This window comes from Giraffa tippelskirchi, chromosome 9 (genome assembly GCF_054371585.1).
Source record: "Giraffa tippelskirchi isolate mGirTip1 chromosome 9, T2T-mGirTip1v1.2.pri, whole genome shotgun sequence".
Taxonomy (NCBI): Eukaryota; Metazoa; Chordata; class Mammalia; order Artiodactyla; family Giraffidae; genus Giraffa; species Giraffa tippelskirchi.
In genome coordinates, this window is record NC_137283.1 from 146,531,454 (window position 1) to 146,548,280 (window position 16,827).

The following is a 16,827-nucleotide window of genomic DNA, read 5'->3' on the forward strand; positions in this document are numbered from 1 at the left end:
AATGAGATGGTTGAATGGCATCACCGACTCAATGGACATGAGTTTGAGCAAGCTCACGAGAAGCCTGGGGTGCTGCAGTCCATGGGGTCACAAAGAGTCAGACATGACTGACCGACTGACCAACAACAACAAGATAATATCGAGTATCTTATATAAGAATACTTAGGGAAGCATATTTAAATATAACCCCTTGTGGATTATATTTACCAAATTATTTTATGTCAACTTTAAACTCAGTCAGAATTTTACAATCAGTTTTATTCCACCTAGATATTTTAATTATAGTTGGAAAGTATAAGACAGACTTTACAAGTCACCTTCGAGTCAACTGAATAAAAACTGAAAAAAAAAAATAAAGGAAAAGAAATGACATGATTCTACACATAGTAAGGTTTCTCTGAGTTTTAATGTAGAAATACAGTATTTTTTTTCTCTACAAAAAGGTTGTATAAAACATCTTTACCAGCGATAGATTTGCTTGTTAAAAATGCAGATTCCTGGAACAGATCCAACATCTAACAAGTTAAAAGTTAAGGGAATGCAGCCTGAAAATATACTTTAATTTAGAAAACAGAGCACTTGATCACTAGGCACTCAAAAGTTTGAAAAGCATAGCGGATGCTGTTTTACTGTGGCTATATCCATGTATTCGCTCTTGGAGAGAAACTTCTTATGACATAAGAGTCTTGTTCATTACAGGGTCAGGGTTTCCAATGACAAAAATGCTTTGTATGAAAGAGAGCCAAACTGAGGACAGAGGGAACAGGTCACGTGGAGCCTATGTTCTGCCAGGAGGCCTACTTCATCCTCTAAAATGCCTGGCATTTGTCAGAACTCGCAGGGGGAATTTTGTTTACTTTGCGAAATGCCCAGGAGGTTCCAAGGGTCATTCAGGAATACTGTGACACTGCTCTTACGGTAGAGACAGTCTTTAACTTAAATGCATCCCTTAATTCACTAATCAACACACTATTCATTTTATTTCTGTGGTCAATCAATAGGATTCCTTACATTGGGAAATACCAGTAGAAAAAAAATGTCATACTATTTAATTCTATTTTTATGTTCTCTAAATATCCTTCACCAGAGATCAGCTAGATGATTAAGCACCATGTATGAAATTACACTGTTTGCTGTGTCCAAGTATCTTGACATGAATGCTTAGAGTGAAGTGAACATTTCAGATAAAAACTTCAATGAAATAAATTTCAAAACAATGCCTTCAGTATTTACATAGAGCCATCTTTATATCCCTCAACTCTAAGACAGATGACGTGATCAATTAAGTGGGATAGTCTCAGAGGGTCAGAATGCAGTGCAAGTCTGAGAAAACAAGGAGATGCTTCAAGAAGGTGGCAGAAATGTGACAGTCAGAAAAGGACACAGGCAGCAGAAGCAGAAATGGCAGACATAAATAGTGTCAGAAAACCAAAAGTAAATGCAGAGAGAAGCAACGTGAGAATGTGGAAAAGTGATAAAACTTGCTCGCATAGTAAGTACAATATTCAGTCATGTATTTAATAAAAAGGAAACATAAGTATATATACATCTAAAAGATAAGAGAATTGAACTTGATAAATTCTGTATTCTTTTTGGAAAAAAATTATTTAAGGAGAATATTTACTTTATATTATTGTGATGGTTTTTGTCATACATCATCATGAATTAGCCACAGGTATGCATGTGTCCCCCCCATTCTGAACCCCTTTCCCAACTCCCTCCCCACCCTATCCCCATGGGTGGTTCCATAGTACCTGCTTTGGGTGTCCTGCTTCATGCACTGAACTTACACTGGTTATCTATTTTATATATGGTAATGTAAACATGTTTCAATGCTATAAAAAAAATTTTTTTTACTAGATCCTTCAATTAATTCATGTGTTCATCAATACCCACAAAAGACAGGAAAAAGAGCATAATAAACAGTATTTGTACACTGATATTCCTGTCCCAACAGGACAGCATATGTAACTGTCCTGAGCTTTCTCCTAGGTGTCTAGGAAAGCTGCCATAAAATGAACAGGTGTTTGGGTTTGATGGACTCAGTTTCAGAGACATGGTGCTGTTTACTGGTAGCCAGGGCAATCACTTCCTAAACCTTACTGCATGAAGTCTGACACAGCAGTTCCTTCTTATGCTTGTTCCCTGTACTGTCATGAATGTGTTCACTGAAGGGTCAGCAGCCCTTCTTAGCCACACATGCCATCTGTGGCCCCTGAGATACCTGAGGCCAGAGGAGAAGAGAGAGGGAAAGAAAAAACACTTTTTATGCAAGGGAAAGGAAGGAAAAAACTGTAAGAGTAGGAAGAAAGGAGTAGGGGTAACTGAAAAAGAAAGCAGTTCTCTGTGTGGTCAATAGGCTAAAGTATAATCAACTTCAGATATTATATATCATCCACTTGGACCACTTATTCAACATTCAAATCTCATTGTTTCAGCTTCTACCACCTCACCTGAGTTACCCATTTCTATAGTCACATTTGGAGTACTGAATACCTATCTTCTTTGAAAAGGACTAACACAAGTATCACATGATATCGCTCATATGTGGAATCTAAAAAATTGGTATAAATTCAGTTGCCAGGGGAGTGATAAATTGGGAGACTGGTATTGACATATATACACTGCTGCTGCTGCTGCGTCGCTTCAGTCGTGTCTGACTCTGTGCGACCCCATGGACTGCAGCCTACCAGGCTCCTCCGTCCATGGGATTTTCTAGGCAAGGGTACTGGAGTGGGTTGCCATTGCCTTCTCCGCTAGTAAGGCTCACCAAACCCAAAGATGTATGCCTTCGTTACTCTATATGAAATAGAGAACTGGTAAGGACCTATTGCATAGCATAGGGAACTCTACTGAATACTCTTAATGACACATATGGGAAAAGAATCTTTAAAAAAAAAAAGTGGACACATGTATATGTTTAACTGATTTACTTTGTTGTACACCTGAAACTAATACTGTAAATCAACTATATTTCAATAATAGTAATAATACAAAAAGGTCTCCTATTCTCTGATATGGACCTGTGGTTAAGTCTACTCACAAAATACAACTCTGGACAGTAAGTGAGCAGAGAGCAGCAGGGAACCAGAAGGAGAAGGAATTAATGAACAATATTCTATTACTTTGGAGAAGGAAATGGCAACCCACTCTAGTACTCTTGCCTGGAAAATTCCATGGACAGAGGAGCCTTGTAGGCTACAGTCTATGGGGTTGCAAAGAGTCGGACACGACTGAGTGACTTCACTTCACTTCATTTTACTACTTCTAGCTTATGAGCCAGCTCCATCAGTCTTCCAACTACTTCTGGCCTACTTTCTCTACCATACTCATCTGTTGAACTGTCCTCTAAGTTTGGTTAGAAAACAAACAAAAAAAGCATGTTTACATAAAACAAAGAACAAAAAAAACCCAGTACAGGCTTTTCATTAAATAAATACCCCCTCAGGCAGAAAGTGCAATTATATATCCTACTTGGATTTTGGGCTTCCCTGGTGGCTCAGTGGTAAATGCAGGAGACATGGGTTTGATCCCTGGGTCGGGAAGAGCTCCTGGAGAAGAAAATGGCAACCCACTCCAGTATTCTTGCCTGGACAGAGAGGAGCCTGGTGGGCCACAGTCCATGGAGGTCACAAAAGAGCTGGACACAACTTAGCGACTAAACAACAAATTTGGAATTTATTTTATTTGGATTTTAAATTATAGTCTTCTTTCTTAAAGTTCTGAATGAAGCATGGGAAAAAAAAATAAGAAAATAAAGCAAGTTTTGGCTATAGTCTGAAATATCAATCCATGCCATCTAAAAATGCACTATCTCCTTATGACAGTCTTCACTAACTTCAGGAATCAATTTATTTTATCCCTCAACTTGGGGAGGCATATCTTATTTTTCCTGATATACTGGACTGAATGGACGAATGAAGAAAAAGAAACCTGGAGTTGAACTAGAGCTCCATCTAATATCTGCAGTGCTTAGAAACACTATTAAAAAAAAAAAAAGGACTGGGATTCCAAGATGTCACTTTTTTGCTATAGTGGGCATAATTATTACTATGTTTGAAAAAGCATTCCTGTGTTCCTACTGTGAGGAATGAGTAGGTGTACTGAGGCTTTCAGGCAGTATATCTACAGTCAACAGTAATTGCTTCATAGTCACTGAGCCAGCCTCGCTCTGATTTTGATGCTCTCACTGCCAAATACTGACTCCTATTACACTGCTCTGACTACGCATGTTCTTAATCAACCTTACCTTCACAGGGATGTCCTCTTCCTGGCTGGCTTTCTCTGAGGTGAAGACATAGGAGATTTCTTTGTGAGATGTGGTCTGGCGGCAGATGGCACACTTAATGGAGCTTCTGTGAGACCCCACGCTGTACTGTTCGATAATAATTGAAATGCACTCATTACAGAAACAGTGCCCGCAGGTCAGTACTGCCCACTAAAGAAGAAAACACACAGAATATGCCTCAGCGAGATGCTATCAAAGATGCCTTCCCATCTATAAATCTATTAAAAGGAAAGGAAGAGAGCCATCATTTCATTTCCTAAATATTTCATGATATATAATAAAAAACCTTTAAGTCATAACAACTAAATTATACTTTTAAATTATTTTTTAGTGAACCATAGTTTATAGTTCTGCTTACACTAATAGGAGGAATAGTTAGTCATCAATATTTTGTAAGATGTTGGTGTTCTCATTTCAGTATTTAGGAAAAATGTAAATTATTCTAATAGTGGAGCAATAGATTGACCACAATATTAATTTTGAGATATCATAGTCAATACATTTTATACAACTTATTAAACAGATTTAATTTTTACATATTAAAGCATTTATTATACAGAAAATGAGATGCAAATGGTAAAGATAATAAAATTTCTGAGACAAACTAGTTGCATGAATCTCATCAAAACCAAAAGCAAAGAAACTACTTATACCATGATCCTTTCCATTATTATAGTAATTTTTGTCAAAATGTTTTAATCACTAATTTTATCAGTAATCTCCAGTATTACTGAGATTAATATTCTTCTGTGCAGTTTCCAATTTATCCTTTTAAGATTATATAAAATATAAAATCTTCTCCATAAATCATGGAGACTATAAGGTATGTGCTTTCTTATTACTGCTGGTTAGAGTACGGAATTCATATATTTAAACTTTTAGTTTCGTAAGAAGAAAGTGCCAGGGACACTTTTACTAATTAAAAAAAAAAAAAAAAAAAAAGACCTTTTTCAAATTAAAAAAAACAAAAAACAATGAATATTCTGCTATTACATATTTATCATACAAAGTAGGAACTTACAGTATCATATATCACATTTCATAAAATAAATTCAAACACATAAATTCCCTTAGGATTGCTATTATTTGTGCTTTAAATTCTGGTACTATTAGGTATTAATAATAATAAGTAAGAACTATGTACATCTGCTGGATCACCAAAAAAGCAAGAGAGTTCCAGAAAAACATCTATTTCTGCTTTATTGACTATGCTAAAGCCTTTGACTGTGTGGATTACACAAAACTGTGGAAAATTCTGAAGGAGATGAGAATATCAAACCACCTGACCTGTCTCTTGAGAAACTTGTATGCAGGTCAGGAAGCAACAGTTAGGACTGGACAGGAACAACAGACTGGTTCCAAATAGGAAAAGGAGTACGTTAAGGCTGTATATTGTCACCCTACTTATTTAACTTATGTAGAGAGTACATCATGAGAAACGCTGGGCTGGAGGAAGCACAAGCTGGAATCAAGATTGCTGGGAGAAATATTAATCACCTCAGATATGCAGATGACACCACCCTTATGGCAGAAAGTGAAGAACTAAAAACCCTCTTGATGAAAGTGAAAGAGGAGAGTGAAAAACTTGGCTTAAAGCTCAACATTCAGAAAACTAAGATCATGGCATCTGGTCCCATCACTTCATGGCAAATAGATGGGGAAACAGTGGAAACAGTGGCTGACTTTATTTCTGGGGGCTCCAAAATCACTGCAGATGGGGACTGCAATCATGAAATTAAAAGACGCTTACTCCTTGGAAGGAAAGTTATGACCAACCTAGATAGCATATTACAAAGCAGAGACATTACTTTGCCAACAAAGGTCAGTCTAGTCAAGGCTATGGTTTTTCCAGTGGTCATGTATGGAAGTGAGAGTTGGACTATAAAGAAAGCTGACTGCCGAAGAATTGATGCTTTTGACCTGTGCTGTTGCAGAAGACTCTTGAGAGTCCCTTGCACTGCAAGGAGATCCAACCAGTCCATCCTAAAGGAGATCAGTCCTGAGTGTTCATTGGAAGGACTGATGTTGAAGCTGAAACTCCAATACTTTGGCCACCTCATGCGAAGAGCTGACTCATTTGAAAAGACCCTGATGCTGGGAAAGATTGAGGGCAGGAGGAGAAGGGGACGACAGAGGATGAGATGGTTCGATGGCATCACCGACTCAATGGACATTTGTCTGGGTAGACTCCGGCAGTTGGTGATGGACAGGGAGGGCTGGCGTGCTGTGGTTCATGGGGTAGCAAAGAGTCGGACACAACTGAGCGACTGAGCTGATATTACTATACATTTGTAATACCATAAGTAAATCTGTGTATGCTGTATTGTATTTCTCTACAATTCCCAAATATCCATGATAAACTGACAGTCAAGTGACTGAAAACAATGCTTAAAATTATTCATCTGTAATGAAAAAGATGGGGTTGTTCTAGAAACATGTTTGACTTATCACTTAAGGGAAAACATTGCTCAAACATATTTTGCATTAAGTATGTTAGTCAACCTTTGGCCCTACCTTTAAGACAGAGATAATAATTGCCTTGCAAGCAAGGTTTGAGAGTAGAACGGGGGAGTTTGTTTGTAGAAGACTTTGAAAACTGTAAAGTATTTTATAAATGCACGTAGTATTTATTATAATTTCACCTGTTTTCCTAGTTGCCGAGCACAGATTGGACAAGGTTCTGGATTAATACCTCCTGATGTTTTGTCCTGAGACTGTCCAAAAAAGAAGAAATAATACATGTATTAGTTATATTTTAAAAGCTGATACATGTTTTACAACTCATTTATAAAAGTAAATATTGGCATTTGCAATTAAAATAATCTAATAATTGAGACGGAGAAGGCAATGGCACCACTCCAGTACTCTTGCCTGGAAAATCCCATGGACAGAGGAGCCTGGTAGGCTGCAGTCCATGGGGTCGCTAAGAGTCAGACATGACTGAGCAACTTCACTTTCCCTTTTCACTTTCATGCATTGGAGAAGGAAATGGCAACCCACTCCAGTGTTCTTGCCTGGAGAATCCCAGCGACGGGGGAGCCTGGTGGGCTGCCGTCTATGGGGTCGCACAGAGTCGGACACGACTGAAGCGACTTAGCACTTAGCACAATAATTGAGATGACCTAATAATTCATATATTACCTAATACTATCAAACCTGAGATTTACAAATAACATTTATTTAAGGAGTGAACACAAAAATGGACACAGTTTTTAATACCACTTGTTAAAATGGTCATATTACTATATTTATGATTATTTGTGATTATTATAGAAGGCAAAATTAAAAGTAAAATATTGATACAATTTAGCTAAATTCTCAAATTTTACTTCATGCTAGATTTTTTTTTTTAATAAAGAAATAGGTATTCTGCACATCCAGTTGGCATGGGATCACAGACATGGGAAGAGGCAGCATTTATTCACATAATTCCTTATTAATGCTGAATTCTTCTCAGGACTCTTTCTCTAATTTCGCTAAGCAGAAATAGTATTGATTTGAGAGCTAGCTATGCCTGGAAATCATGTCAAAATATAATAGCTTTTCAAAATCTCCTTAAAAACTGGAAGATTTCCAAAACAAAGTCATCAAAATGAACAAGTTTTAAAACTGAGGACAATGTAAAGGAAAGTAAATTAGACTCATAGATTACTAAACCGTTCTTGATTACCCTTTGACTTCTATAAGCAGGAAAAAAAAAGTAAATTGTGCATGAATTCAGCAGTTCTAATGGTTAAAACAACTCCATTAACTATAATGTAAGTATGCAAGCATTTAAAGAAGTTGAACTGAATTATCCTTTCCTTTTTTAATTAATGATTTATTTCAGGTAACATGTAACAAACCACTTAAAACCTTAGTGGCTAAAAATAACATTTATTTCTCCTGATTCTGCTGGTCACCTGGGTAATTTTGGGATGGGCTGATTTGCCTCAGGCTGGCCCCACACCGTCTATCAGCTGGTCTGGGGAGAGGGCTAAGTTGAAGTATTTGCTCCTCAAGAATGGAACCTGGGCTTCCTCACTAAGTCTGAGAGTCCAGAAAAACAACACAACTGGGAGAATGCCAAAGTGCATTACTGTTGTTTAGTTCCTAAGTTGTGTCTCTTTTGCAATGCCATGGGCTGTAGTCCGCCAGGCTCCTCTGTCCATGGGATTTGGAGTGGGTTGCCATTTCCTTTTCCAGGGGATCTTCCTGACCCAGGGAATGAACCTGTGTCGCCAGCATTGGTAGGTAGATCCTTTACCACTTAGCTACCTGGGAAGTCCCCAAAGTGTGTAGACTTTTCAAATCTCTGCTATGACACAAGGCCAAAAGCAAGTCATCTGGCTAAGCCCAGAGTCAGTGTGGGAGTGGAGTAACTAAGAGCATGCACACAAGAGAAGGTATTACTATATTATTTTATAAGCAATCTACCATTTGTCTTCTCTTCTAATTTGCTTAACGTAAGAATTAGCATTTTTTCCATAAAGGGCCTGGTAGTAAATGTTCTAGGCTTTGTGGGCCATATGATCTCTGCTGCAACAACTCAACTCTGCTATTACACAGCACAAAAGCAGCTGCAGACAATACTTAATGAATGACAATAGCTGTGTTTCAATAAATCTTTAAAATTTACAAAAACTGGTGATGGGTTGGATTTGTTCTATGTGTAGTAGTTTATTCTTCATTTATAAACTAAATTTTTTTTTTCTAATTTTAGTCAATGGGTTTTCCCACACAGATATCTTTGGGATTTTAACCTTTTAAAAAATAACTCAACATATAGAGGATATCAACTTGAAATGGCTTAATAAGCCAGGAAACACTCTAATACTTTACATATATTAATTCATTTAATCCCCAAGAGAGTCCTACAAGAGTATTACTATTCTCATTTTATAGATGGGACAAAGAGAAGAAAATAACTTGAAAAAAGTCCTATATCTAGAAAATAGTGGCTTCATGATCCAGATTGCACTATCTAGGTCAAAAGTCTACCTTCTGAATGACCATGCTATTTTACCGATAATGAATGTTTTTTCATTTTGTCATCACTGAGATTTAATGACATTCACTTATATGTTATTTTGCACCAGTTTTTCAAGACCAATTGTAGTCCACTCTTTTCTTCATTTTTCCTATCCAAAAATCTACTACTCTGATAAGTTCTCTGATAAGTTACCCCGTTGACTGTCACACTTATGCTTGCCAGAAAGCTGAATTACATTCATCCATGTCTGATATAGTACTTTGCTTACTACTCAGAAAATATGCTGTGAATTACATTAAATAATTCATTGCCATGCCCTCTTATTTAGGAGGTTTCCAAACACACTTCACAATTTCGAATAACAAATTAAAAAAAAAATCTGTGCATGCATTAATGGAGGCAGGTGTATGTATTATACAGTGCAATCTTCACCCAGAGGTATGTTGTAATACTATCACTATTCAAGGTTTTGAACTAGTCTGTTTACATCGTGCTATGCTATATACTGCATACCCTTTACATTATCTGTATAACATATTTTCTATAGACATCATCTTCTTTTCTGATCTGCACAGGTATTGCAGACATAGCTAGTGTTCTGACATATAACTAACACAAACAAAAGAATGATTAAAAAAACACCTACAGCATTAATTATGGGACTAATAGATTAAATAAAAGGAGTCAATAAAGTGGCTTATTGACAGTGTGATATGGGAAAAAGTAACATCTTTTAAAAACAATACCTTTTCCAAGTTAGTTAGGTAAAGAAGTTGCCCAAGCTTTTTCTGCAGCTGGGATGTAGCAACAGCTTTATCATTTAGTAGTTTTATACGATTCTGTTCCACCTAAAAAGCAAAATAAAACATCTTTATTTTAAGATGGTAACATTATATTAAAAACACACAATTCTTCTATTTTAATTCATCCTTACAACGTTTAAGAAACATATTTACATGTGAAAACTCAAATGTGCAAAATGGATCCTAGATAATATATTTTAAAAAATACATATATTTTGCTGTATAAAAGAAAACTTTAATATAGAATTCTTTTAGATAAAAATGTCCCTATATACCTGAAGTAGGATAAGCCAACCAAAGGCTTTTTGTATGATTTGTCAGTAACAGTACATTCATGGGATAAGGAAAAAAATGTTATTCTACTTTAGTCATATAAATAAAGTGACTTTAAGAAATCCAGAGAAGAATCTGCCTTCCTCCTCGCTGTGGTGCTCCCTCAGTAGGATACAGTAAACAGAAAAAAAGTGTAAAAACAAGAGGAATCTGTTTTAGAAAAAGTTATTGAGAATTCTGTTTGAAAAACGAAGTGAAATAGTATATAATGAACATTTCTAAGTTACAGTCTCCAAACTTTACAGAAAAAAGGATTTAAAAGATTTAAGGAACAAAACCAAGTAATAAAGAAAATTATATTTTTAATAGGAAGAAGAAAGGTTGGTGGAGTTATTTTTTAAATTCTGAGATACAAAGAGGGATTTAACAGATAGTAACCTGTCAATATCTGTTCATCATTTAGCAAAGGAAAACAGGGCAAGGTAGGTTCTTGGCCACTCTTTGGGGAAGCAGTTCTAGTTCTGAAAAAGCTGGGGTAACAGGACACATGTCTAAAAACTGACCAAGAGTATCTTTAGGTTTTTGCACACAGAAAATGCTCAAGAATAGATGAATATGCAATAGGAAGAGAAACACATAAACGTGCAAATGTACCAAATCAGTGATGCTAAGCACATGATAGATATGAAACTGCTCATCTTTGACCTACAAAAACAAAAACATCATAGGGCTCAAACTAAGAGTAGTCAGGAAACATTTATTGAAAACATCACTGTCCTGATCCCTTCTATGCGTCTCAGGTTTTTGTGAGTATCTATTTGCTGTGCTCTTCTCTGTGATTCACTTGCAGATTACCTCATGTGGTTCAATGATATGAAGAACTGGTGGGTTGGGCTTTGGCTCCCGAGGATCACGGACTCTTAGCCGTTCTGTGGCCATTGCAAGTTCATCAACAGCAGACACACGATTCCTCAGAGCCATCCAGTATTCATGAAGCAGCTGAAGGAACAGAAAAGACAGACAGTGGTAAAGCACATAATTAAAATTGGTTAAAATCACTTAGTCTTTAGTGAGGTCTTAAGACATAAACAGTTTTTTCATTAGGGTCGAAGGCGCAAGCGATCTTGGGCCATTTTTGGGATGAAGTGTAACTGGATAATCTTCACAGGACACTAGAGTATATCACTTCAGAATCTGAGGAACAGCACACTCCAAGATTTCTTGGTAGGATCAAAGGTTTTTAGAGCTCAATACTAGACTGGTGGAATCGCTGCTTTATTTTCTAAAGAAATACTTTTTATTATAAAATGTTTCACATTCTCAATTTTAATATGTATATAGGATAATGAAAATATTAAAATACACAACTGAGTCTTAATCATCCAAATTAGGAAAGAGAATAATGTCAGTTCCTTAGAAAGCCTCTGTGTTCCTTCTCAACTGCCTTGTTCTCTTGCCTCACACGTTCTTCCTTCAACCGCCAACAATGGGGTAACCACTATTGTGAACTGGACTTATTATTCTGTACTTTTCACTGGAGTTATATTAATCTACACATACTTAATAATCTGGTTATATAAGTTTCTGAAATTTGTAAAAATGTTATCAATCATTATAAAATTTTTTGATATGCTGTCTTCAATAACATTATGCTTTAAGTTAGATCCTGATGCATGTAGCAGTAGCTGCTTCATTTACACGGTCTAAAAGGGTTTAGTCTGCAATGTCACAGAGAAAAAAATGCACAAAGATCTCGGTGAAATGTGTGATAAGCATTCCTCTGACACAGAATATATGGCTAAAGTGAGCTCAAAGGAAGACTGTAGGGGCAAGTGAACACTGTATACAGTACTGTCTTTTTCCATGACCTGCTGTAATTAGCAGTGTTAATATGCTTTTGCTTTTAGAAGAGCAATGTGAAGAGAAAAAAAGTACTACAAACCAACACTTTGGACTCTACAGAAGTATCATTCCCTACACTATCAAATGCATGAACTGACAGACAACTTAGCCTCTCTTTCTTGAGAGAAATTTTTATCCTGCTTTAAAAGGAAGAGCTTTAGATTAAATAAATAAAAGATATCAAATGGTATTATAATGGCATAAATAAAAAAACCTATTTATTTCCTCCCCCATCTCACTTGCAAAGTAGGACAAGGGATTAACAAATCTACATATAAAGAATTCCAGTAGTCATGTATGGATTTGAGACTTGGACCATAAAGATAAAGAAAGCTGAGCACTGAAGAATTGATGCTTTTGAACTATGGTGTTGGAGAAGACTCTTGAAAGTCCACTGGACTGCAAGGAGATCAAACCAGTCAATCCTAAAGGAAATCAGTCCTGAATATACATTGGAAGGACTGATGCTGAAGCTGAAATTCCAATACTTTGGCCACCTGATGCGAAGAACTGACTCATTAGAAGAGACCCTGATGCCAGGAAAGATCGAAGGCGGGAGAAGCGGATGACAGAGGATGAGATGGTTGGATGTCATCACTAACTTGATGGACATGAGTTTGAGCAAGCTCTGGGAGTTGTTGATGGACAGGGAAGCCTGGAGTAGGGCAGTCCATAGGGTTACAAAGTCGGACATGAACTGAACTGATATAAAAGGAAAATTCAAAATTAATAAATTCTGGAATCTCAAGGACAGAATTTGATGAAATTATTAAAGTATGAATATGAAGGGTCCCTCTGTGCATTATTAATTGCAATGGTTTCTAGTCTTGTATGTTGAGAACTACTTACTAAGTTCTTCAGTCTTCAAGGTTGCTGATATTTGGTTGTTATTTACAGAACAAAACAAAAAAGGAAACAAAAGCAAAAGCAAAACAAAGCAAAAACAAAAGCAAAACAAAACAAAACAAAAAAGGAAACAAAGTCATACTCTGATTTCAAATAATAGCAGTTTAAGGTCAAGCTAAAACAATAATAACATACTTTCAAGGCTAAATAGAAGGTTTCATATAAATTTCATTTTAGTTATTATTTTTAGTAATTTAATAAATAGAAATTGCTTATTTCTTCAGTATATTTATTATTAATTAGTAAAATCATTACATTTCACGGAAAGATAAATTATGACACCTCAACTTTCTAAAGGAGATTTTTAAAAATTGAAGAGAGAAAAAGGAAAGTAGCAATTAAAATTAATGTAAAGGTGGAGAATTTTTAATACAGGAAGATTTAAATTACTGTTAGCTTACCTTATATTCCTTCTTCCAAGCTTCAAAGAGATCCATTGAATTACTTCCCTCATCAACGAATTCAACATCAAATCTGTGTGATTTTGCAAATGACAGCAGAGCTTTCATAGATCGCTCTGTCTCACTTATTGCCCACAGACCACGGTTGGTGGTAGTTATTCGATCATCCACCAGTCCCTCTTCATCTTCTATCATCTCCTCAAATATTGCAGTCTGGCCTTTGACTCTGAAGGTGTTTGAGAAGAAAACCACAATAACTACTGTCAGTGGGTAACAAGTACCATAAAAATGATATTGGCAGGATCAACAGGAAAGCAAGGTCAAAAACAAACATTTCATCAACAATATCAACAACTTTCAATGTCATGTCTATAAGATCATGCTAGCAAGCCTTTGGAAAAACCACAGCAGCCTTGAGGCATCATACATTTGACCAGTGTTCTTTTAAGAGTAATCTGGCATAGTAAAAAACGGCTATAAATTCCAGACTAAAATCTTACTCTGAGAATTAAAATACAAAACACAAATAACCACCATCAACCATACAAAAACAAAACAATAAAGGCCACAAGATGACCTGAAAGTACACTATTTTCTTTTTTTTTTTGAGGCAATCAGAACTTAACCTTTTCTCAATTTCCATGCTTGTAAAATCAGGATAATTTTGCTAATGTCATGGTTATAAGTATCTTCATTTTACAAATGAGGATCCTGAGGCTGAGAGAAGTCCCCTATGCACATTAGTGAGCAGCGATCTGAGTTCAAATCTGTTGGACTGGACAGTCTGTGTCATCCTTTCAAGTACACATACTACTATCAACACAAGACATGAACATTTAGAGGGTAAACTTCAGCAAAGGGGAAACCAAGCATGTTACATGGTCAAACGTTAAAGTTTATAAATTGACTGAAAAAGAGAGAAAAATAATTACTTTGAGGAAAATATAATCCTATACATTAAAGTACCAAGTCTTGGGGCATCCCTAGTGGTGCGGTGGCTAAGACTGAGCTCACAATGCAGAGGGCCCAGGTTCGATCCCTGGTCAGGGAACTAGGTCCCATATGCCACAACTAAAAAGATCCTGTCTGTTACAACTAAGACCCAGTGCAGCTAAGTAAGTAAATAAATAAAAATAAATATTAAAAAAAAACCCCAAACATACCAAGTCTTGTAAAATGTTTCACCTTAATCTATCAGAGAACTTACGTGTGAGAAAATAGTTTCGACTCATACTCTGTGAACAATTCATCAGCCTTACAAAAGACACAGCTGGAAAAGAAGAAATTATGACAGAAAGAGTCACAGACATATCTGGCAATCAGGTAATCTCTAAAAGAGGTTGCATATTTTATACTTCACATTTTTGTTACAACAAATATGCCATTTTAGAAAAAAAAAAATACATAGTCCTCTGGTATGTGGTCTTAGAGAGATTTTTATTTTTTTAAGTTAGATTAACAACACATCTCTATTTCTATCTGAATTCAAATGAAAACAAGTTTTATGTTAGCCGCTGTTTCTTCTCTAAGAAGAAATCTAGCTCAAAGGAAAGCCGCCATTCACCAGGTGATTTCTGCTATTACCCACCAGTTGAGAGGAAGTCTGACTGGTCGGAGATGGCAGATTGTTGCAGACTCAATAACATGCCGAGATGGAGGTCCCTCCAGGTTTTTTACAGCCTCTCTCACTTGCTTCTGGAACTTACTGAGCTCTTCCATATGTGTTGTCAGTAAGAACTGAAGTCCTCGGCAGTCGTGGAACCTGATTCCCATCACCAGTACCACACACAACAAAGAACAGCAGGTCAATTTCTTGAAAATTCAAAAAGTGGTTGGTAGCGTGTTAAAGAAATTGCAACATTTTATCAAGTCACACCTGGGTGAGTTTACCTTAGGCGTGTATGCAACTGGTATCGGCTAGTAAACAAAGATAATAACACTGGGTAGTCCACTATAAAATATAACGAAAACATCTGATAGTTGCTGGCCTCAGAACCAAAAAACAGTAAGCAAAACCTATGTCTCTGCCTCTGATGTCTGTGAAAGATTAGAATTGTCACATTTTTTCTTTTTAACTCTGACTGATGCCCCCTGACTTCGATGCTCTTCATGGAGAGCTGGTGACTGCGGGATGAAAAGTAAAGACAGAAAAGTGAGATGAAAGAAGAAAAATGGCCAACAGTTATTTTCCATATTACCAGGAACTTATAAATATACACATGTATTTTTATTAACCATTTACTAAATGCTAGCCACTTTGCCAAGCACTTCTTCTGTTAACCTCAATAGACATCATGGTCCTCACAACGTAGATAAAGCTTAATGAATTAAATAAGCAATTTAAATTTAGAAAGCTATGTGGTAGAACTAAGAGTTAAATTTTAAAGCTCTTAAGCAATATGATCAACTATAAATGAAACAGGTTAAGACAAAAAATTTATGGATGTGTGTGTATGCATTTATGAAAGGAAAAACAAAGCCTAGAATAATAAGAAATTAAAAAGTAAAAAAATAAAATGGGATTTGTTTGCTTTTTAGCTTAAGACTATACATGACCCGCCTCTTGAGAAACCTGTATGCAGGTCAGGAAGCAACAGTTAGAACTGAACATGGAACAACAGACTGGTTCCAAATAGGAAAAGGAGTACATCAAGGCTGTATATTGTCACCCTGATTATTTAATTTATATGTAGAGTACATCATGAGAAACGGTGGGCTGGAAGAAGCACAAGCTGGAATCAAGATTGCTGGGAGAAATATCAATAATCTCAGATATGCAGATGACACCATCATTATGGCAGAAAGTGAAGAAGAACTAAAGAACCTCTTGATGAAAGTGAAAGAGGAGAGTGAAAAAGTTGGCTTAAAGCTCAACATTCAGAAAACTAAGATCATGGCATCTGGTCCCATCACTTCATGGCAAATAGATGGGGAAACAGTGGAAACAGTGTCAGACTTTATTTTTTTGGGCTCCAAAATCACTGCAGACGGTGACTGCAGCCATGAAATTAAAAGACGCTTACTCCTTGGAAGGAAAGTTATGACCAAGCAAGACAGCATATTAAAAAGCAGAGACATTACTTGGTCAACAAAGATCCATCTTGTCAAGGCTATGGTTTTTCCGGTAGTCATGTATGGATGTGAGAGTTGGACTATAAAGAAAGCTGAATGCCGAAGAATTGATGCTTTTGAACTGTGGTGTTGGAGAAGACTCTTGAGAGTCCCTTGGACTGCAAAAAGATGCAACCAGTCCATCCTAAAGGAGATCAGTCCTGTGTGTTC

The 16,827-nt window shown here is 36.4% G+C and overlaps 1 protein-coding gene across 19 annotated transcripts in view; it reads right to left on the reverse strand.

Annotated features, from left to right (window-relative positions):
- SHPRH (SNF2 histone linker PHD RING helicase) overlaps positions 1-16,827 on the reverse strand; it is an 84,842-nt gene that overhangs the window by 13,603 nt on the left and 54,412 nt on the right. For all 19 annotated transcript variants that reach the window (XR_014065348.1, XR_014065344.1, XR_014065345.1 and 16 more), the window contains 7 exons: positions 15,134-15,307; positions 14,753-14,815; positions 13,546-13,771; positions 11,192-11,335; positions 10,007-10,108; positions 6,931-7,002; positions 4,250-4,438 (listed from right to left, as the gene is read on the reverse strand). Coding sequence is in view for 12 of the 19 variants with exons in the window: in XM_081529868.1 (XP_081385994.1) it covers positions 4,250-4,438; positions 6,931-7,002; positions 10,007-10,108; positions 11,192-11,335; positions 13,546-13,771; positions 14,753-14,815; positions 15,134-15,307 (970 nt within the window). In the remaining 7 variants the exon portion in view is untranslated. The remainder of the gene's footprint in view (positions 1-4,249; positions 4,439-6,930; positions 7,003-10,006; positions 10,109-11,191; positions 11,336-13,545; positions 13,772-14,752; positions 14,816-15,133; positions 15,308-16,827) is intronic.